Genomic DNA, 24769 nt, shown 5'->3' on the forward strand with positions numbered 1-24769 from the left:
GACCCAGCCGGAATTCCGATTGTTCGCTCACCATCCCTATTTTGACTTGTTACCTGTATAACTATAAAAGCTATTACCCTCTCTTACACGATGGTCCAGTCAGGAACCTCTTCTAGTGTACCATATCGAGAACAGAAATATTCTGTAACCTCCACCGTTCGCTGGGAAAGAAATATCTTCTTCGTTACTTCGTTAGTCTCTATGCTCACTGTGAGCCTTGTAATGTCTCATACTTGAGCATGAATGTCGTCTTCCTTGCGTTTCGCTGCAGAAAATTCGAAAATAAAAGAAAATTGTAAAAACAGTCCATAGAATCTGTAGGCGTAGTTCTCATTAACGTCATTTTCACTCTTCTAAATGTAGCTGTGGAAAAAGTATGGAATATTTTTCGAAACAAAATTATCTTGTTAATTATTTTTGTTTTTGTTTTCAAAATTGATTAATAAGGCAAAGCTATGTTCTTGAATTCACCGTAGAATATTTGGTTTAGGAATGTTTTTTTTTTTAAGTTGTTAAAAGCTTTTTTTTTGTTAGTTAAAAGTATGGAATAATATGTAGTGCGGCTATTTATGGGGGCATTATCAGTTATTCAGTCCGATTGTGTGTTGCTTTTTATATGAAATGTGCCAAAGAAAAAGTATAATATTTTTCGGAAGATTTTCCAAATTCAGTAGTCCAAATGTCACGCGATGGCTAGAACCAAAATGACATTGTAGAGACGTTAAAAATCAGCCAGGGGGTTGTCTCCGAAATTTAAAGAAAATTTGGCACTTCCGGAGAGATAAAAGATGGTCTAAAACCTAGACGTCCAAGAAAAACGAATGCCACTTCCGATCGACGGATTAAAAAAATATCATCGGCAGATCCTGGTAGGTCCTCCAGGATCATCAAGCAAGCAATCACTAACCGTAGTGACATCAATGTAAGCGATCGCACTGTACGTCATCGGTTGTGCCAAATGGGATTAGTAGGAAAGATTACAGTAAAGAAGCTCTTAATTTTTGAGAACAACAGAAGAGCCAGAACTAAATTTTCTCAGAAACATTTGTTTTGGCTACCTAGAAAATAGAGTACTCTTTTTTTCAGTGATGAAATTAATATTAATATTTTTAATTCTGATGGGAAAATTTATGTGCTGAACTAATCTGTGGGGACTAGGTTTGACCCCAACTCTCAAAAACCAACAGTTAAACATGGGGATGTTTTCCTCGATTCGGCGTTGCATCATTGGTCAAAATTGAGGGAATTGTGGATCGGTTTCAGTACAAAACCATCCTTTAGAACTATGTACTGCTATTTGTTGATTAAGATATGTCTTTACTTTGGCGTTTCCGGCGGGACAACTTCCCTAAACATTCATCCCGATTAGTAAAAAATCGGTTAGATGATAATAAGATCTCTGTATTAGAGTGGCTGTCTCAGTCGCCCGATCTCAATCCGATTCTGCATCTTTGGGAACACCTAGAACAAAAAATTCGAAACAAGAATGTGTCCAACCGGGAAAAATTGTGGAAAGTCCTGCAGGAAAAATAAGTGGAGATTCTTAATTCCATTTGTGAAAATTTAATCGATTCTATGCACCGTCGATGTCAGGCTGTTATCGACTTCAAAGAATATGCCCAAAATATTAGTTGATTTAAAGTTTGATTATAATGAACTTTACGAAGTATTCTATTGTTTTGTCCAGAATAATTTACTACTTTATTTTTTTATATTTATACAAATGAATTTATTTATCATTGTTTATAATATCGTTAAATGTTTACTTGGGTTTTTGTATAATGTGTTAATTTTTTAATAATCAACTATTTTGATATAAAACTACCATGGACCTGAAATATTCTATAGTTTTGTCCATAACTGTACATCGCGTGCCCCGCTATTTTAAATCCGAATATTAAATTGTGAAATTTAGCCCTCTTCCTTGTGAATTTAACCCTACTATGGTTAAATCTAAAGTTGCAAAATATGCAAAATTCCTTCGAAATAATACACATTTTTAGTTCGATCGTAAGTCACAATCTAACACTACCCGGTGTTATATATGTTCTGTACGTGGCCTGTCAGTATTTTTCCACCAAAGGAAATCCCGCGTACAAGAAAATCCTTTCAAAAATTCAAGGGATACATAAGCTTGATTGCATTGTAATGCTGGTCAGGTACATGCCATAAAGCAACATGGGGAAAAATTTGCGCGCTACGCATCAGACCCCTCGTAGACACGCAACATTCGCGGTCTTTTATGCGTAATAAGGATGTTTAAAGTTGGCCATAACGGCGCTATTTGATGGTAAACGCCGAATATTAGGTGCCAGTGGAAACACAAACAGATGTGCCAGATTGCCGTGATTTCATTGTAAAATTTTACACGCTCAAATTCTCGTATGTGTGCGAAAAGGGGACGTTTTGACGAGACGTATCGCCCCTCGGTGACAGTTGGATGTTTATAGGTATTTAAGCGTTATAAATATTGTTCCTCACGTTTATTGTAATTTCGACTGTACTATTACTTTTTCAAACTGGCATTACTGAATTAATATTTTATGGCGCTTACCCAACAAGCGACAGTGCGTGCGCGGAGCAAATTTCCCAAAAGGACTTTGCATTCAGAGCTTATCCCAAATCCTATTTTCGCGTTGCGGTAAGAAAAAACACCGAAAAGTATGATTTATGCATAACAAGTCCCTTTGACAGCCGCGCCGCCGTCTTTAGAGGCATTATAAAGTAGTGTTCATGAGCTGAATCGCGAACACTTTGATTTTTCCTTCTGGAACACGAATACGGGCCAGATCGGCACTAAGATGGGGTGACAAGGCTAATCAAAATGCATGGGCTTAGTCCTTTGCTGTGTAGCTCCGCTAAAATAAAAAGTCCGCAAATTTTTAGAGACTCTTTCGCATTTTTAATAACTGGCCGTTATACACTAATATTTACTTCATCAAAAGGTGACAACTTCATCACGTTCAGAATGGCCTCGCAGAAATTGGTTCATAGGCTGCATTCACTCGACTACATGAAAACAAGTTTCCATAGACTTAAATGTCATCAATTCTATAAAAGAAAAATATACTGCGTGACGGAAAAAAAGTACCCGTCAATAACAGTTTTATTTAAATAATTTTTGGTATGCATGTTGCTTATGCTAAAACAAATAGTTCATTACAAAACACAACACATTTAGTTTTTAAAAACAAAAAAAAATCATTATTTGTCGGTCCTCCGCGGCGTCTTATACATTCCTGTACACGTCTAGGTATGGATCTAATGAGGTGATTAATGTCCTCTTGGGGGATCTCATTCGGAGCTAACTGGACAGCACGACATAGCGCCGCTGGGATTTGTGAGGGATGGAGTAAATTATGCAACCTTCTACCTACAATATTTCATACACGTTCAATCGGTGAGAGGTCCGGAAATCGAAGTGACCAAGATAGCAAATTGATTGCATTTTGTTGAAAGAAATCCATAGCCACGTGTAGTCCTGCATTGTTCTTGCTGGAAAACTGGATTAACAAGAGTTTCCAGATAAGACACGAGATGAGGTTCCAAAGACTTCTTGGATGAATCTACCTTCCAATACCAATTACTGCCACTAATGAAAAGTAAAGGTCACCTGCTACCATATGCGATAGCACCCCAACAGTCAAATGGACACGCCTCTGTATTGAAAACTGAGGATCCAGTCTTCCACCCCGTCTTCTTCTTACTCTTACCCGATCACCATACATACCCAAAAAAACTCTGGATTCGTCACTAAATTAATATTATCTCGTTCTAGATTATAATGTATCCGTTCACTGCACCACTGCCCTCGATTTTGACGATGACTTGAGGTGAGGTGTAACACAAGATGGGAACGGTAGGAAATCAATCCAAAACTTCCTTTCCGGCGATAAATGGTTAGAATCCCAATGAGCCCTTCATATTCATCAAACTACTGATCCGCCAGCGTCCTCGACGAGACGAATCTATCTCTTAGGACGATAATTCGAAGGCGGTGATCTTGACATTTTGTAGTACTTCGGAATCATCCAGTACCTCCGCCTGTTTGTTCTTCTTGGAATTATGCCTGACAACATGTCACTATAGTGTTTACACCACGGTTCAATCTAGTGGCGATTTCTCTAAATGATCATCAAACCTCTTGTAGACCCACTATTCGACTTGCCCGAAACTCGCGAAATTAATGAAAATTTCGCTCTTTTCTGCGCCTAGGCATATTTTATTAATCTAAAAGCACCTTCTACGCACACCATACATCAATAAATGATATTTTTCAGTCATATTGTCGATATTTTATTCCAATTTTATTGCAAAAAAACTAAAATTTCTAATAACTCGTAAATATTTTGATAAATATGGCTGGAAATTAATCATTTTTTGTGTTCCCATACACAGACATGTATATCAAAAATTAGTAAAATAAAACCATTTTTACGGGGTGTCCTCTTTTGTATGTCACGCAGTATATGCAGGAAAAGCATCAAAATTAATCAAATAAAGTAGTCTATTGGTTTCAATTCAAATCATTTCCGTCACTTTCTACACGACGAATGGAGGTGACACGATGAGAACGTGTTTAACCTGACTATTCCTTTAACTGACATTTCCTCGTTTTTAAGCTATGAACAGTACCAACTTGGGAGAGATGAACTACCCCAATAGCAAACAAATTAATTAGAAACTTGAGTTTTCGTAATTGTCGACACCATAAAAGTGAACCAACAAATGAAAATTTCACCACTTTTCAACTCGATTTCCTCACGTGAGAGCCTATACTCCCGTAATCAGCGATTGCATTTTTGAGTGTCTTCAACTTAGCATAATATTTCCCGTTTAAGCGTTTAAACGCTTAGACGGAAATCATTCTTGAGAAATAGGTATAAGATAATCCCTAAGAGGCACTTGCCGCAATGAAAACAGCACTTGTTTAGGCAGACAAATATTATCGGGGTGAAAATCTTTGCCCTGGCTGAAGCCAAATAACTTCTAAACTTCATTTAAGAAATCTGTTTGTACAGTTAAGAGGGGAGAAATGAAACGCAAACATTAAGGAAACGCTAATCAGGATTTGCTTTATTGCATAATGGGATCAGTTTTCGTGATACTTACTAGATTAATCTCCAGTTGTGTTTTGTCGTGGTACTACACTTCCGAAGGTTTAAATTAAGAAGTGTTAGTGCCGCAGCGGCTCTCGACCTTGGTACAGTGCCATATTCATCATAAGACCGGTTACAGATTTTCAAGAACAAAACAGGAGCCGATTATCATGCTTGACTAAAGTTGTACCTACCCAAATTGAAAAAAATTGGCCTAAAGTGGCTTGAAATTAAGAAGATTGAGTTTTTTTTTGTGAAGTACAATTAAGACAGGCTTAAGGCTGGGTTAAAACTAAAAATTTTCGTGTTCGAGAATACTTACGAGTTTTATTGAAGTTTCATGGAACGCCTGGCTAGTCTAGGTCGGTTTTATTGCTTCTCTAAAATATCTACTAATCAAATCAAATCGGACTCTTTTGAGAAACGAGTACCTTGAACTCGAAAATTTTACCTTAACCAATGATTTTTAGAACTCTGCATTCCAGGAGGGTCGATTCACTGTAGTTATCACGTACTAAGTTCATTGAAAAGCATGAATCAGAAAAGAATGGGCCAATCGAATAGTGGTGATAAATGAGAGTTTAAAGAGACAAAACTGGAGACTTTTTTAAAATTTCGAGTTTGATTTCGAATAGGTTTGTTGATAATAAAAGGAAGTTTCACAAAGAAATGAAAATATCTTTGAGTAAATGAACCATTGAAATTTGAGTAAAAATTTGAACACCATCTTTCCCCGCATGTATTAAGAATCAACAGAAAAATAAATTTGGAAATAAGATTTGTATCCGACGAGACATTTTTGTCAAGTTTTTTTAGGTATGTTGACTAACCGATAAGGCAATTTCACGTATACTCAGAAACTTTTCTGAAAGCGTCTCTAGATTTAAACCTTTTCAGATAGTTGAAATTCGTAAAATCCTGAGTGCTCAACTTCTAAGTGAAGCTATGCTAAGATTGTTCAACAATCTTTCTGACGTCTTCCAGCGCAGCTTCTAGACTCAAACACAAGTTTGCGCACAGACCGTTTTATGGCGTGTTGGAAATCATACCGAATTAAGCCACCAAACCAGAAACTGTTCTCGAAGCTTAGTTAAAGATTACGATAATTTCTCAGAATAAGTAACATTAGAAAAATTAGAGAAATGAAAATGAAAGGCTTGTCTCCCCTGTAATTTCGCGTTAAAATAATTCCGTGCGACGAATTTTTATAGGCAGGGGTCGAGTTTTTAAGTTCAAGGGGTGTAAATGTAAGAGGCTAATGTCTTTACGGGCTGCGAAGGGTTCGATCAGAAATTTGCAAGTATGATTTTTTTCACAGCAAGTTGATTATACTTTAAAACAGTGGATTCCTCCCCCAGCTATGTAACACGCGCCACTTTGTTAAACTCATCGAGTCAAAAGTAGGGCTGCTGTATTAATTTGTGTTCCTCGCAGCAGCTGGTACTATTATGAATTTGATTTTTCTTCCCCCCAGTCCTGCGACATTACGAGGATTTTCTTTTAATAGTTATTTATGGAACGTTTTCAGGACTTGAAAAAATTGTTGTTACTGCAGATGTTGGCCCATTAAAATTCCTTATTTATTACCAATTAATCACTTATGTAATAAATAGTTTTAGAAACATCGTCACGCGACGTGCAGGAAAACGTTACATACATGGGATATGTAGGTACCTACCTACTTATGAATTTATAAGCACCAAGAAAAAGCTTCGCCCATTGAGAACAAGTTGAGTGAAACTCGCCTGACTAGAAGAAATAAGTCTGCGATGTTAAAATTAACATCAATTAAAATTTAAATGAGATAAGCCCCAGTGATTTCGTTTAGCACATTACATTTTTGTATCGTCGTTGATTTAATAATAAATTTCCCGTAATATGCGTTTCAAAAGAACTACACCGGATTGGGAGACGTATAAGGCCAAAACAGCTACTCATTCTGACGGACTTTTTCGAGCAAAAACGGTCCTCAATTTTTGTTGCTTTATTATTCTGCCAGACTGATTAGCACAATGTGCACAAAAAACAAGCGATTCCTTATTAGAAGTAATATCTTGCGCAAATATGGATTCCAAGTCCTCTCGATATCCATTTTATAAGGATATTTACCATAGCTGTGCATATTTGAGAAAAGTTGCTCTGATATGCCACTTTCCCTTTTATTTACTTTTTATCTGCTATTCTCACTTTAGATATAATATTGCAACAATCGTTAACACGTTCCTGACATATAAGTCTGTACTGATATGTTTCCACATGTCAAAGGACGTTATATCAGCCGGGATCGGATCCTAACGGAAAGAAATAGATCAACAAGTGGTCAAGTTTCCTAAACCGGTTTTAAAACCCTCGAACGAGGACATGTATTGTGGGGCGTGCAATAGGAAATGAATTCGGGACATCACAACCCTTAAAACGTTTATCAATCACAATATTTGCAAGGAGATCCGTCACGATTTAGCCTTCAAACAACTTACCGATAGTACGGAAAGCCTTGAGGCATATGAAGATCCATAGGGCCGCCGGGATGGTGGGCCGCAGCATACCCGTGAGGTTCTCCTGTTTGCATGATTGAAGCGGCGGCATGATGCCCCAGGACGGCCGCCCAGGGCGGCGCGCCGAAACCACCCGGATGATCCAGCTCGAACCGGCGTGAACTCACAGTCACAGAAGCACCCGAGTGCATATGCCACTCGCACGAGCACTAGCGCCAGTACATGACCATCACCATCACTCACTAGTACGGCACTTCTTGGACACTCGTGTGTACTACGTTTGTTGAAGGAACGGCGGTTCACGTTGCGACGATCGCGAAGTCACGGCCATTGATGGGCAGCGGTGGCGGCCGCGCTCAATGAGCCGATCGCGGGGGGCGGAGCCTCGTGGCGGCGCTACGGTCACGTGACGAACGCCCGCCGAGCAGCGCCGCCCACGGGCGGGCCAGGCTCGCGCACCCGTGCTCAAGGCACTTTGAAGAAACATAATGCGTATATATTCAAACGACGTTATATATATCATACATACTACAGGGTGGTGTCCTGACACGGTTGTTTTTGGCTCCTCGTTTCCGAGCGAATTTTTCGGCAGTATTACAATCAGGACAAGCGATATTAATTAACATTGTACCGAAAGCTATTATTCCATAACGGTTTACGCAAATACGTTCCAATTAAAGGAAAAAAAATGCTTCGGCGTTGCGAAGCTTGCGTAATCTTAGAGCTGCTAGACGTGACGCGCCGACGCATTGCCAAGCAGCGTTAGCTGTACTCTGTTCCAAGGTATAAACTATTTGTTTGAATTGAATTATCTTTTTTTAGTAAAATAGATTGTAGACACACATTCAAGCAAGCACTTTTTTTAGTTAATATCAAGTATAGCACCATTAGTAGAAAAGAAAAATACTTTTATGGGCATTGAAATAAACCATCAATTACGCAAACATGCAAATGAGCTAGGAAAAAAAGATCGTTTTTGTAATTTTAATTTTTGTATTTATCTTCATTGCTAGTTTTAAAAAAATATTTATTTTTTAAACGGACGTAAAATGTTTTCCGGCTCCTTTTTGTTCAGGAATTGAAATTGAAAATCTTTAAGCAATCGCTAAGTCTGCTTAAAATCACTTGAAATTCGTTAAAAACCTCAAAAAACTGTTTGATAATGTTTTTAAAAATTAGGAATGAGTAGATACATATAGCTAACTTTTGAATATGCCAAAAAGTCGCTAAACAATAGATAGTAATGTCTTTCCGCTACGAAAACAATTCCGAAAAACGAAAAGAACATTCAAAGCCAACTCTCAACTTTCTACCAGTATGAAGAAGCTCTATGGATTTTATAAATTTTTAGTTTTAGGAGCTCTCGCTACCTAGCTACCTTCTGTAACGCAGAAAGGCTGATTAACATTTAATAAATGGGTTTAGAACAACAAATAAGGGGTGACTACTTGTGTAATCTTAATTTTTGTTCCTTTCACTCCACAATCAGTGTCAAAATATCTTTAAATACAATAAGCAAGTAGGCATATTTCATACATACAAGCACTTTTTTATCGTTGATGATTCCCTCATTTAAATCAGATAAACAAACTACATATTTTGAACTAGTTAATTAATTTTACGGCAGCATAGGCGTATCCACTGCCTCTAACCGAAACAGGTCGTACCTATTCAAGGTTTGTTGCTTTTCATGAATGGAACTATAACTCACCTACGACCCACGCGTTTTGTACGAATGTCTAAATTATATCCGTCTAGGACAAAATTGTTGGCTCTTTCTCAGACTTCTGTATGCGTTTTACAACATTTTTATCGTGTCATCTCGAAGAACGGCCATAACGAACCCGCAGCGCTCTTGTATACTACAATCGTAATGTCAGTCATGATCTTTTAATTTAATTAGGCGACCACGCAAAATTAATGTGGGAGAGCTATTTGTAAAGCAGTCTTTTATGTTAATGTAGTTAAATTCGTATTTCGTAATAAGAAGAAATCTAAGATCGTACTTTCTTCTGTAGCTAAGAATTACTGAAAATTCGGTTTCCTTTAAGCAGCCTCAACGTGGAACTTATCGCAGGAAAGAAATCAGATACCTATATCACAGAAAGAGCGATATTTTACAAAGTTAATTTAACGCCTGACTGCATGCTACTTCACAATTGTTTTTTTATGGTGTTCCCTTTATAAGGTGCATCCATTTCCAAGCTAGATAGACGGAAAAATAAACTTTGTGAGGAATTCGTTTGGTAATCGGTTCTTGGGAGATAATTAGTGTTAAAGCCGTTAATCGATGTATTCACTTCAGCTGCAGATAATAAGACATGCGAAACAGATCTGTTATTTAGTGCGCTGCATTTCTCGCGGGAAAATAGAAAGAGGACTTTTACAGCCTCCCTTTGTATATACAGGGTGTTTTATACACATACCGGCAAACTTTTAAAGGATGTCGAGCTCATGAAAACAAATATTTAAAACGAATAAAGTTAGGTCCGAAATCGCTTCGTTTCCAAGATACAGGGTGTTTAATTTTTCATTTTTTTTAATTTTGTTAAATATTTCAAAAACGGTTTGTGATACGGACATAAACTTGTTTGTCTTCATGTCCTCCACCTTTACTAAAATAAAATAATATTAATTGTTCTTAAATCATTTTAAAAAATCGCACTTGACAACCTATGTCGGTTTTTTTGATAGGCACATGAATGAGAAATAGTTTTTATCTCGAGAACGGTGTCTTGAGCAGTAAAACACTATTTTTTTTTTTTATTAAGAATTAATGGAATATTACGAAAAAATATTCGTATTAAAAAAAGGCAGTGGCGCACCATTTTTTTCATCAAAAATATCCCGTTGAATGGTCGCACAGACGCCGCTGGTGCAAATGGAAACATTCTGCCTACACAGGAGTGGGCACATTTATCCCGCCATGGCGTGTCCCGAATTTTATATCCACATTCAAAACCGTTTTTGAAATAATAAAAAAAAATTATGAAAATTTAAACACCTGGTATGTTAGAAATAAAGCGACTTCGGACCTAACTTTATTCGTTCTAACCACTTGCTTTTATGAGCTCTACATTTCCTGAAAGTTTCTCGGTAACTTTATGAAACACTATGTATATGCGTTCGATCTGAATTGATCTCTCCTGAGGAAGTAAAAATTATGATAAAGATAGTTTCGAATCGCTTTCTTTCGACAAGTCGTGAAATCGTAATCAGGAAATCGTGATTCTGCGTTTCCAGCTCCAAACGAAAATCGCCCCCTTCTTATTTTTAAACAGAAATTTTCAATGATTCAAAGAGCGCAGAAGGATTACGCACTCGGATCCCTGTTTTATCAGCTATCACGCTATCAATCACATCTACAACTTTAAAAAGGGCGAAGAAACGTGATGCTTAAATGATAAAGCATATTGATCCAAAACCGCAAGCCAAATCAAAAGGGCTCCAGACACCCATATTGCCAAGAGGCCAGGGAACAAATCAAGTCAATAACTAATTTTATACTCATATGCTTATAGTGTATGTCGTATTTGTAACCGAGTTACGCGTATGTAGGTTTCTGGCGTAACTGCAAGTGGTCTCAAGGGAAATCGTTTATTCAGAAGGGTCTGTCTTAATTTACCCACCCCATACAATAAACTAGTGACCTATATTTAGAGCTTGCATCTCTCCGATGCAGGATGGTGACTTATTTGCAGTTCGTGCCACTTCACTTTTATAAGGCGATTAGGAATTAAACGACTACGAACGAGGAAGCAATTTTCTGTGTTTTTGACGCTATGTTAATTTTATTGAAACTCAAGTTCTGAATAAGAAACTGCGTTCGTTGAAAGAACCTGGCAATAGACAACCATGAATGAAATCATTCCAAGGTATCGCGGTAACCATCTCGCTACAGCGACAGTTTTGATATGAATAATATGTCTCTCAGTCGCAGGTATATTTTTTACAGTTCGTGTATTACTCGTCATCAAGATAAGACGTTTGTTTGTTGTTTTCCGTCGTCGTTTCAGTCTTCCGCTGTTACAATGGCTTTATCTTATGAACAGAATGGAGCGTTCGTATTTTTAAGCGTATACAGGGTGTTAGGGAAACAACTTTCGTAAATTTAACCATCGATTAAGAACATCGTTTTCAACAAAAAAGTTCCTTACGACAGGGGTCGAAAATTGTATAGTTTTTCTAAAAAAAAAATGTTAAAGTTGGTGAACGAAATTTTTTTCACAAAATAATGAGAAAGATACTTGACGAATGTTACCTTCTTGAAACGGAATAAACAAAGTTGAAATAAATCACCAATAATAGTGCTAAAAGCAATTTAAAACTTAATAACTAATAATACAACTCAAGCGTTAAAAATAAACCTAAGCGGCAACGCCGCACTGAAGGTGACCAAGGAAACGGAATTTACTTTTGTTATGATTATTTTTTGCAATTCCCTGATACCCAATAGCTGATACGACCTGACCTTTTACTAGTATCTGAATGTCTCCGTACCTATTAACAATGCCTACGCGAAAATGCATTCTTTACGAGAGTATCGTGACATGTTTTTGATTTATGGAGACATTACAAAATTCCGAAGATTATGCTAATCGTTATCCAGAAAGAAAACTTCCAACTCGGAGAACAGAATTTTTCTTCGTGTACGGGAAATTTGGTTGAAACGCCGTCGTGCGTGCATACATATACTCGAATGGTGGACATTTCGAACATTTAATATAGCAAAAACAATAACAAATTTGTGTTTTCGATTGTGATGCGAGTGGTACAAAATAGGTCACGTAACATTTTTTGCTGATTAGAATTGACAACAATAATTGAAAGGTAAGTCGTGTTTGAAAATAATAAAATAAGAAGCACATATTGTTTAAATTTTAACTGAAAAACCTATCGGGTCCAAAAAAACGCGGTAAAAATGCATACCTACTAGTTGATGCGATCGTTTAGGAAGGTATCGAAATTAATTAAACAGGACGCAACGTTGCCAATTTTCAATAGATGATTTTTTTTGGTTTTCCGGGGAAATAGTTGTATTTACCGTTGCAAGGAACTTTTTTGTTTAAAATTATGTTCTTAATCATTGGTTAAATTTGCGAAAGGTATTGCCCTAACATCCTGTATATTTAATTCATCAAAAACCCAGGATGATTGGACTATAGCTAATAGATTTTGAAAGATCTGAAATATAGGTTATATCAAGCGGTCAAAGTGATGCGGCTGCATTATATCTCCAATTCATGGCGAAGAATTTTCAATCAAGAATTGTACAAGTGCCGCAATTGCGCTGCATCTCAAATTAATTAAATATCTTACCAAAAACACATATATAATAAAATCTGTTGAAGAAAGGCGATAAGTAATAAATTTCAAAAAGCGCGACCGGACTATATCTCAAATCGATGCTAAAAAATTTTGAACGAAAAATTTTCTATAGGACGCGCCTGGACTATGCCTCGAATTGATGGCGAACAATTTCAATTTACATGAGACGCGATTGGACTATGTACATCTCAAACTAACGGTTTAACAATTTCATATGGAAAATTCAAAAATGGGTTTAACGGACGCGACTGGATTATTCCTCAAATCGATAAAATGTTGTAAAAAATAGAATCGAAAGAAGACAGTGAAAGATGCAACTTGACTATTTCCAACTCAAATTTACAGTTAAAAATGTCGTATATAAAATAATTGATTGAAGAGACGCGACTAGACTGTATATATTTAAGCGCACAACAAAATTTTGTAGCCACGAACGAAGTACGATTTTAATGGTTCAAAGTCATCATCCTATACCGGAGAATCGTCTTGTTACCTCTGTCGTGCTCCTCTGGACAGAGTTTAAAGAAACATGAGTGAGAGTCACAGGGAACGTTTGGGACAGTGCACGACCCTTGAATACTAATCAAATACGTGCCTCACCACCAGTTTGTTTGGTAGCTCTTCGTTTCTTGGTACCCATGTTCATCGTCCTTTCGATTTATTACTACTTAGTGTCAGTGGCACCGGAAGTCCAACCATGCCACTATACTGGCTTCACCAATTTGCATTTTTATGAATAACCCACCATTTTGTTTAAACTCGCCAAAGAAGCATTGTAGGATCGGTGCTATTTGCCTTCAAAAAGGGAGGTGTAATAACACAAAATAAAGCTAAAAACCAAAATCCTTTATTTCAGTGTGTCGAAAAAATATAAAATCATTTATATTATAACAAAACGCTATGTTCCTCTTACGTTGTCTATGCTATGAAGCGACTCACACTCGTCTTTTTTTGTGTTTTTTTACCCTATAAAAGTATAAAATGTGCTTACAGGGTGAACGAATATAAGAAACGACTATGACCGGCATCTAACGGGAACAAAATAATGCCCTCTACAGGAAATCTGAACGTTTATATGTGTGTTTTTTTTACTAAAAATAATCGACACAATTTACTTTATTACATTACAAGGCACTGGGGTATGAACGCATTAAGAGGAAACGATATGGATGTTAAACTTAACCATCTAAGTCGTTGTAAAAGTATGATTATTAATCAACCACAATACAGGTTAAAGTAATTTAGACCGTAAAATAGACCACTGAAAAACATTATTTAAACGAACATTGAAAATGTCTATTTCCTTACTTTAACCCGCTGGTTTATTAAATATACATATGTAGGTTACTAATTTCACACACTTATAACCTCAATTAGCACAATTCACAATACACAACAAAACATTCTACAAATATTTTTATGGTGTAATGCCAATTGTAAATGATCCATTAGGACCGAAAAAAAAAAACAAAATTGAACGTTGACTTCAACACAAGTACCGCCAAACCTCTTAACATGCAGGTTCGATTTAATTTCTAGTGTAAAATTCCTTCGGACTGACTGGTTATATGATAAAAATAAGGTTAATATTAGGCACTTAACTTAAGTTCCATTATTGCATTTTGGCAAATACCTTACATATTTAAAAAACTTATATTAAAGTAGATACAGTTCCTTCACAACAAATTACAGTCGAAAATACGATGGCCTTAAATGCTCGGTAGTCGTATTTTCTATCTGCGAAAAATCTGTTATGGATGAACCATAGTTTAACGAGTGAAAACTTCGTTAAACAGCTTTAAGTCACCGTTTTTCTTTTTAGGAGCATGCCGAAGCCGCTTGTCCTATCAAAGCAACATTCCGTGTTGGACACTTTCAAAGATGTAGTATTCCATAAGGTAAGACAAGTGCTAAATATTAAGTCAGTTTGGTGGGTGCCATCCCACTTTGCGCTTATTTCCGCGCTATATTTATATATTGGTCAATCCGTGATTTTACCAGGTTCAATCCATTTATGTTGTCAAAGTTATCAGAAACGTTGCAACTTGTTGAGGGTGTCAACTTGTCTTTATAGGTAATTAACGTCAAAAGACGTCAAATAAATATTCTAAAAAAACTATAAAATAACAAACAAAAGAAAACAAACAAATAAATATTAAACAGTTGAATTTTGCCTCTACATTATTCAAATGTTGAGACATAGAATTAGTCCATTGGAAAAAAATACTATTGGACGTTCTTATTGTGGTTACAATAACCATACACTGTTTTAAAAACATTTGAGGAAAATACAAATATTTTTTACGTTATTTTTTCTAAAAAATAATATATATATGTACAGAATATAGCAATATGCTAAATTGTTTCTATTTTATATTTTTTATTATCTAAAAAAATACTAAAGTAGGCACGTTATTGAAGGATATTTTTGCGATGTGCAATTTCAGCAAATTTGAGCTTACTAATGTCGTTTTCACACGACTAAACGACTAAAAATGCATTCATTTCTTGAAAAAATTACAAATCGTCGGCCGAAAATGCTAACATCCCAAGTCCATTTTCGTAAATCCCGTTTTAAACGTCTACATAATGATTTTACATTTTGCTTTGTACTAAATTGTACAAATTCTATTATAGCGATATGTCCCTGATACATTTAACTATAAAAAAAAATATATATTACTTTTTAACCGCATACTTTGGAGATATCGTTTATTAACACATTTTTTCGAATTGATCAAAATGAACTAGGTTAACATTTTATGCGGACCAAATACTTAGTAATTTTGAACAAGTAATAGAGATCTAGTAGTATGGCAGTTTTTTTTTAATAGAGCGCAATTGTTGTCTGGAACTATGGCATCAATCCAATATCTATCCTCTAATTGATCCAACCATTTTAAAATATTCACTATTTAATGACCCTATCATCTCACTCTTCATAGAAAAATAGCAAGTTTAATAAAATACTATAACTTGGCGTTAGAGTTATGCTGCTATTGTCTCTTATAATGTTTCTTTCAACCTGGGTATCTAAATTCTCAACAGGAGCTATTGGCACGAGCCAGACAAAATTAAACTTAAGTACATTTATACATACAAAAATTTTAACTTTAGAACACTTTATATTGGTGGTCGCCCTTCGTAATGTAATTTCGGACTTACTGACCACTGATAATTATTCATAAAATCGCAACATTTCGGCTCACACAGACAACTCAAGCAAACAAACGCTATAATAACAAGTTGGAAGGCCAAAGAGGCCTTAAAAAGCCTTTTGAACCACCTAGATTTCTCGGGATCATTACCTGGATCGTCATCATAGCCGTCCGGCCTCACAGATTTATCCCCTGACGACTTTTCCTTTCGACTATAACAAAATAGAATACCACTTAGCATCATTGAAGGTATCACGTAGGTGATATGTGTGAGGAGTGACGTATCAAAGGCTCTTGCCTTCGTTGAAAATAATGAGCGGCAAATTTTAGTCTTTTCAAAAGATATCACGTTTTGAGTAAGTGTAATTTTACGAGTAAAAAAAGAGCGGACATTTTAAAATTCAAAACGCGCATGACCGTACGAGAAAAGTCTTATTGCAAAAATTTAACTACCTTTGTCCATACTTATTACTAGTTTATAAGCAAGAGGTGTAAAACCCGACACATGGTTGAAAGGAATGATTGAGTTTTACATTGAGTTTAGTGGATATGTTTTTTTTAACCTAGTTTTACACCCATTGACCTGGTCGGAGGAATCGACGTTTTCATGAATGCAGAAAATCGATGCTGTTTTTCAATGTGACGATAACCAGCGATTGCAGTGTTAGTTGTGCGTGTGGCTATTTTGACGTTAGTCGATTTCATATTTAACCTGAATATACGAAAAATACTACAATTGAAATAGATTAGATCTGAGTCACAGGGCTAATTTTGGCTTTATAAATTGCGTTTTCCAGTCAAATCCGCAAAAACAAAATGTGTATAAATTCATTCAGGTTTTCCTCGACTGGATCTAAAAAGTTTAATTTAACACAAAAAACAAGAGAAATTAATTCTCTAAACAATTCCCCGGTGATGATATGCCAGGTTAAAGTTTGAGTTTGTTGATGGATATCACCTTTACTCCATTTCCCCTGGAACGAGAGAGTGAACCCATTGGTCTACACGGAGTTTAAAAAACATTTCCAGTCTTGATCATTTTACACGATTGTGTCCTTCTTTCGCAGTTGCATGCAAACGAACTAGTTTCTAAGAAATGTGTTAAAGAGCCAGTAGATAAATGATTATAAAATGTCCGTGCGACTAGGTTATAATCAAATAGAAGTGAAGATCTGAATGAAAATGCCGAATAGATCGTAAAACTCACTTTAATCGTCCAATAACTTCTACAAAGTAGCGAGTATACTTTTTAATATTTGTGCTATACTCTGTGGGAATGTTGCAAGAAGTTAGTGAGGAAAGATAGGAATAGATGAGAATGGATGAGATAAAATAATATTTCACATTGGGCCAATATGTGAACAATTTAATTTAATTCCCGATAAGTTTGGTTGCGGCGCGATTTATGTAGACACCGGGATGTACAAAGTTTTAATAAGTTTCCAGCAACGCGTCAGAATCGAACGCTGCGAAATCAGGCAATTCGTATTCTGGACGAACCTCCGTGGTCTGAACATCACTCCTCGCCCACCCCAACTATTTAACGTATTAGGGCGTCATAAGACAGTATGCGCTAAGATGGGAAAATACCTTTCCTGTTTCGTTCCCCTGTTTGACTGAATGAGACTTTTTTTTTATATGTAAATCAAAACCTACCTTAACCTTTCGCCGGTCGGATGAGAGACCGCCGCAGTCCTCACAATCAAAGTTCTGCACCTTTGTTGCAACGTCTTTAATTCTTCTTCGGCGGAAGCAAGCTTTTCTCTCATTACTAGCCGAGCCTTTGAGTTAGGACTGAGCCCCACTTCAAGTTGCCTGACCAGCCTCCTGATTGCCGCGAGACGACCCTGCCTTTCACCAATTTCATGCTCGGAACCTTCATCGGATATGCCGCTGTCCGAAAAAGAACCTTCGGTAAAGAATTCTGGAAGAGGGTAGCCCTGAAACAATGAACGACTGGATATAATTTCATTCGCCCAGTGGTTTCAAATGAGACGCTAAAATTGCATCCAAGACGGTCATCAGCTTCTGACGAAACGCGACGGTCCAGTATACGAGCAACGTAATGCCGGCCACCATTTCCGGCATCGTTAATCGGCGACCGGACTTTGGGTTTCGAGTCACGTGCCTCGGAATGTTCTCCGGAATCAGCGTAAAAATACAAATTTAATATCGCGTCGTACGGTTCCACCGTGGCCCAGGGCTAGTCCGAGGAGCATAGTCAGATTATTACCAGCTATTTTCGCCCCAGACCCGGTGGAGAACTAATATTTATGAACTCCCGTTGAAGCCCCCGGGATATCTTGCTGGATATGTAGGTCGAAGGACCACGACGGATAAAATGAAAAACGACGCCACGTAATAATATACTGTAATATTGTATTATTTAAGTCGATGAAATCTTTTATTGTGCTTAAATGAAGGAAATATTTCGATATCTTATGTTAAAAGAGTTTAGATTGCAATTATTTTCAATCAACCGGGTGTATGTCACAGTGGCAACGTCGCCTTTCTGGAACGGGATGAAGTGTTCCGACGCCGAAGCCACGGTAATGAAAAGCGTCGTGGCGCATACTAAGCAGACTAGAAACTTGATTGGCAAAAGCTTCAGATACCCGTCTAGCTTCTTCCTTGTTCTACATGGCGTTAAGAATAAAATTTCGCGCCTATCCGTCCTAGCGTGTCACGTAATGTGTAACTTCATTTTCTAACATTTACGAGCAAAGCACCCACTTTCCTTCCCATGACATGATACGTGATCTTTGGCTTCCGGATTTCGTTCACGATTCTACTCCTTACCTGATAGGACGTTGATTCGGACAGAACTTTGGCAACATCTCGTACACATGTCGCCGTTTGGTCTGTGAACTGACCATTTGTCAATACCGTATCGAGAAGATGCAAAGTTTTCCCGTCTTCTTTCAGGTCTTTTTGTAATTGCTCCAGGCGACTCTCCAACATCTTCCAAGCGGGTAGAAGGTTTTCTATTTCACCACGTTTGGTGGTTGTTCTGAAACAATTTTTTTTTTTATATAGTATATAACAGGCTATCCAGGTATAAAGGGCCTATGAAGAAAAGGTAGAGGAAGAGAATAAGTAGATCATTTGTATAATTACGCGTTATTACGGTTAATAATTTTAGCTTGATAACTAATATTAAATCTTTTTTCTGTTAAAGAGTTCTATCTAAATTTTCTTTACAAGATCTGGCTTTGTTTCGAAAGACTGGAGCTTTCATTCAGCCATCTAATGTTAATTTCAACTTACGTTAATTATTTTAATTACATTATTTCATATAAATCTGTAGGTTGCCTTACATTGTTTGTTCACGTTCTTTAGAGCTAACATATAATATATACATGTGTATGTATAGGTCTACAGAGGTTCCAATTGGTTAAATAAGACCGTTTCAGTGCATTAAAACAATTATAACGAAAAGTGCATTTTTATCTGAGTTTATAATATATAAGTACATTTTTATTAAAGGCTTCCCATCTAACTTTTTTCAAATACAATTTTATGCAGAATGTAAATGCAGGTGCCCTTCTATTTAGTGCCTAGAGTTGAAACACACTGTGTTTAAAATAATGACATCTACCGAGGAGAATATCGATCGTAAACGGTGATACGGAGTTGGTTGAATTACTAAAAAGACGCACAATTCTAAGGTGAAAAAAAAACCTCATCGAAATTTGTGCAGTTAAAGTTGCTTTTGCAGATATGCAAAAAACTAATTTTGAAGATGTATTTTGAATAGAGAGATGAAAATAAACGGTTATAAGACACCATTTTTATGATGACTCAAAATGTACTGTCATTCAAGGCATAAAAAGTTTATAAACTGCTCTAGACATCCTTATTTTGGGCACACTGAATACCTAAATTATAGTATATATTATATTCTAGCAGGAAGTCGAGAGAGAAAAAAGAATGTTGAGTGGCCAATTCGAGTTAGAGAAAGCTATTTTTAACAAAGGAAATATCGCCAATACCATATTTATTCGCAACCTGGTCCCATGGCGAACCCAACTTCTTGAATACTAATGGCAGTTTACGCATAGTACCTACATATCACGTCCGTACTATCTGGCTAACGTACTTTGAACGTCTTACTTTACTAAACACGTCCGAATCCGTGAGAGAACTTAATTGAGGGCCTCATAGGAAAATGATTCGATATGCCGTTATTTTCATTCATGCAGTTCGTTCTTGGCATGTCAAAAGGTATCGATAATCACGTATGTGATAATCACAATTTCAGACGATATGAATCAGAAAAAAAAATGAGTGAGTAGAAATGACAATTTTAAGCACGCAGTACATTAGGCGTGACGTGGCAATCCACGACATTTAACGAAATTTCCAAACTGAAACATTATAGGTCGGTTTTATGTAAATAAGGAGGCAGACAGACGTATACACAGAGCAATAAAACAATTTAACAATTAGTATTCTATGAGGCTATCTTTCCATTACTCCCGGCTGTATGACGGCAGCTGCACCCAAAAGTAACGTGTTTAGACTTTTAAACTTCCTCAAATCTATTTTACAATGTAATTTTATGTAATGTTTATTCCAAATGTAGCCACGATGGAAAATAAATTCAGTCTTTAATAAAATACTTTCCTATTATTCTGTTCACATGGGAATTTTAGATGTCTTTTGTGTCGTCTAATTGGTAGATTTACTTACCTAGATCTTGTGTTGTCAAACCGCTCGTAAAGCTCCGAAATTTCAGCTTTTAGAGTGCATCTACTGAAATCGTCAAAATCCTGGTTGTCAAGGGTGAAGCGGTGTACTACGGCATTTAGCGATGCCAATTTAGCAGCCTGGAGTTTAATTAAGTCTAAGATATTCTGAAATACAAAGAAAATGCTGTTAAGACAAAGAAATTAGCATGTTCTCAAATGATAGCGAAAATTAGGCATTTTTAGCTTGAGTGTGTAACATCCGATTTCATTAAAAATGTAGATTCAGTGTGAAATAAGATCAGCTCTACATCACATTTCTCCTATAGGGAGGGACTAAGTTGATCGAGACCCCCCGTCATAAAACTTAGTAATTTATAAACATGCGGCAATATAAGTCTGCCGTATTCCGATGACCGTCTTTTCGGCTGCCACTTCTTGAGCTGGAGTGGTCGCTAGGGACATGCCATACACTGACCAAACGATCAATGCACCTTCTCTCGTCAACATCCCTACGAATATTTTAGGACAATTTGTATTTTTTAACAGTAGAGCTCTGTTGGGATCGTACACTAGTTCTAAAAAAGGTGAAATACTGCTCTCGATTCGCATTATTTTATAGCATAATACCACACATGGATTGCGACGAAAAGCGATAAGATATTGGAAGAAGTTATTAAATTTGAACACGAATTGAGCCACTATTGTTTATAATATCGGACACTAAAAATACATTATTTAGTTTCGCTATTAGGTAGATGGCACTGATAGCATAACAAATATACTTTGTGAGTGCCATCTAGTGCATTGCGATTATAAATAGTGCACTGCTGTACTAAATTATGTTTGTCTTGGGACCCTGGGAAGACATTTCGGAAAAGCAACATCAGGTTGATTAAGTTGTAAAGTTGAAATAAGAAAAGCACCAAAGTTATGACGTTTAATAACAACTACAGAATAAAAGTTAAAATATATGGCCGGGACGTATGGCGCGGTATATTCGCGTTCATTCCAGGCAGCAAAGTAGATTCGGGGTTGAAATAGGGGGCGCGGGGGTAAAAGCAGAGTTGTGTCGAGCGCTGGCATCGCACGCCGGCACGTGATCGGACTCCAAATTACGGACACGTCCGAGTCCTAATCTTGCACCACGCCGCACTGCCACTGCCGACGTACAAATGCCGTTCGCGTATTTTCAGGGCCGTACTCTCTGTCCAATTTTGTATAAAAAACAACCCTCGTCAATGCTATCAAATTTAAGTTTTTCAACACATAGAAATCTAATGTTAACACACAGACAAATTTTTAACTATCTTATAATGTAAATTGGTTCGATAGTAATTTGCTTCGTGGACAAATGGAGTTCACCCGGCGCATCCGCCAAAATATATTGAACATGTTAAATCAGTGACGTATGCAACCAATACAGCCGCGCAGAGAATAGGGTAAAGACTATATCTGAGTTAGTTCTAACTCATATTAACCGATATCAAAATAATCATTTGAAGCTTTAGGTAACGAGTAGTGACCCTTGATCCCAACAGTCGAATATTTTTTCATATTTGGAAAGAGCGCAATATTTCTTTTTCAATGAGCTATCACAATCAAGAGCTAATTGTCGAGATGTGACTGGATATTCGAAAATGTAGCACCATTAAAAAAAATGATACTATTATTATATTATATTATGCTTTTCTCAAATGTATAGAAATACTCCACTCGGATATAAAAAAATCAGAAAGTATCAAAACTAAATCTTCGAATGTCATTGCGATATGCGTAATTTTACGGCTATAGATATTTCTAGGTATGCATGTATTACTGGTTGCGTATCGGTGATATCATCATACTAAAATCAAATTCACATAAACCTTGACGAAGCAGCCTAACTAGAGCAAAACACAATTTACATGAATGTGTGTTAAAACAGTACTTACGTTGCACGCTTCGATCTCATTATTAATATCTTCGGACGGATTGTCGCCTACTTGGAACTGGTTGCTGTAATCAGGTACTTCTAGTTTAAGGATGAAATTCTTCAACTCTCCGATCTCCTTTTGCAATCTCGTGTACTCCTGCATTTTGGCGCTACGTATCCTAAGCGTTCTCCATTGACTCAATAAGCCTGGAATAAAATGCGAATATAAGACGATGGCGTGCCTGGGCATGGTAGTTTCCATTACGCGGGTATTTTTAGCTATTACTTAATGGATGAAAGTTGATTTACCGTTTCTGTTTTGTTCTGATGATGTTTAGGTTGAAATTGTGCTGGTATACTTTCACGAAGCGAAGTAAAAAAATGTTAACTGGGAATAAACCTGAGGTAAAAAACCGGTACTGCAGGTATTTACGAAGTCATCAAATGATCATACACACAACGTTACGGTTGAATGCTGTTTCACTTAAGAGTCATTGAAAAATGTCTTGCAAATTCAAGGATTTATATGCTGCTGTAACAAACATTTCAAATCTTATCTACCTACCTATATATAACTTACAGCCTGAGTAACCACTATTATCACTTATAAAAAAAAAATCAAAAAATGTCAAGTCACTCGCAAACCGCTTTCTTATAGAAGACCCAAGAAAGTGAGAATGGTCGCAGCAAAATGAAATCAGTTTATAAAAGTTCAACTTAAACCTGCTCATATATAGTAATGTGGGATGCAGTAATGTTGAAACGCAAATTGTCGATGTGAAGGCTGTGATTTAAGTATTACGTTTGGAGACAAACTTTTCTGAATTCACCTGAAGGTGTTACTATTTCATGCACGAATAGTTAAAAATTTCACATTAACGAAACAATTTCCCACGTAAAGGCCTGTTTTTGTTATCATGCATACTTACATGTAGTAAAGATTTTTATTATAATAGCAGGCCTATCGTAACTGCAAACTATTCATAGCAATGTTTTAAAAATGTCCAAGCTAAAACTATTTAGATGTCCGTGTGTACATGGCGAAGCCCCGCTTAAACTAAAATAGACGGGAGCTTTAACATACTAGGTTCCTACTACTTATTCAACCAGTTAAACAGCTGGCGGAAATTGATCGAGCGCTGGATTTAGAGTTGGTCACCTCGAGGGCATAGTAAATGATGCAGTTTGTCAATAACTAGTAATCCTATTAAATCAATTTACTTCGGGAACTAAATTTAATTAGTACAGGCAGTCGTGTGCAGGTTTTGCAACAAATTGGTATAATTACAATGCAGCTAAAAGTAAAAAAAAAATGAAAAATTGAGAATATGCGTCGCATTTAATTTAATAGTTTTGTCAGGATATATGACACTTTCCTTTTCTCGATATTCATTTTCCGTATATTCAAATCAAATATTTCAGTTGCAAGACCTCATAATGTGGAAGGAATTTCAGCAATGTCACAAAAAATTTGCAATAGGTTTTTGGTGAACGGAATCGGTTATGAATTACTTTGGATTTTGGCTAGGCAATGCCCAGATTACAGACTAATTTACTTTGTTTTTACGTATTAAGTAATCCGCCTGCTACATCACGTGGAAAAATTAATTGTTTTTTGTTGTTTAACACAGTGTTGGATATAGATAATCGTATATCAAAAAAATGTAGTGAAAGAGAAAGAAATAACATAGGTACTAGGAAATTAGATGATAGTGTAACGTTAGTAACATTGTAAAAGTGTGCCTAAAGTTCTCGTCTTTAACTTTAGTTAACTAGGAATTAATAACAGTTTTTTCAATTAGGACAAGAAAACTCATAATGAACTTAAATATCACTTTTGTCAAGTTTCACCTCTATTAACCCTAATACAACATAGCTTAATATTGGACAACACACATTATAATATCTCCAATATTATGAAACTATTTTCCTGAAGAAACTACAGTGTCTGCCTGAAATCTTTTTTCCACGCCAGCTTTTTCTGTTAAATAACTTTAACAATACTTCACATCTCACCTTTAAAAGAGTAGACGTTATAAAAGGAAACTTAAAGACAAACACCTGTATATTATGCCGGAATGAGGTA

General features: G+C 36.5%; 2 protein-coding genes across 5 annotated transcripts in view; both read right to left on the reverse strand.

Annotated features, from left to right (window-relative positions):
- The window catches only part of trh (trachealess), a 70721-nt gene extending 62812 nt beyond the window's left edge, over positions 1–7909 (reverse strand). For all 3 annotated transcript variants that reach the window (XM_066301949.1, XM_066301948.1, XM_066301947.1), the window contains exon 1: positions 7577–7909. In XM_066301949.1, coding sequence (XP_066158046.1) covers positions 7577–7785 — 209 coding nt within the window. In that variant the 5' untranslated portion in view covers positions 7786–7909. The remainder of the gene's footprint in view (positions 1–7576) is intronic.
- A 5844-nt stretch (positions 7910–13753) lies between these two features.
- klar (klarsicht) overlaps positions 13754–24769 on the reverse strand; it is a 71436-nt gene continuing 60420 nt past the window's right edge. Inside the window, exons 14-18 of one of the 2 annotated variants that reach the window (XM_066301933.1) lie at positions 22703–22890; positions 20773–20936; positions 18880–19090; positions 17737–18020; positions 13754–16292 (exon numbers count right to left, since the gene is read on the reverse strand). In XM_066301933.1, coding sequence (XP_066158030.1) covers positions 16046–16292; positions 17737–18020; positions 18880–19090; positions 20773–20936; positions 22703–22890 — 1094 coding nt within the window. In that variant the 3' untranslated portion in view covers positions 13754–16045. Of the gene's footprint in view, positions 16293–16312; positions 17689–17736; positions 18021–18879; positions 19091–20772; positions 20937–22702; positions 22891–24769 lie in introns of those variants that run through there. The other variant, XM_066301934.1, reaches the window with a different exon arrangement.

Source organism: Euwallacea fornicatus, chromosome 3 (genome assembly GCF_040115645.1).
Source record: "Euwallacea fornicatus isolate EFF26 chromosome 3, ASM4011564v1, whole genome shotgun sequence".
Lineage (NCBI taxonomy): Eukaryota > Metazoa > Arthropoda > Insecta > Coleoptera > Curculionidae > Euwallacea > Euwallacea fornicatus.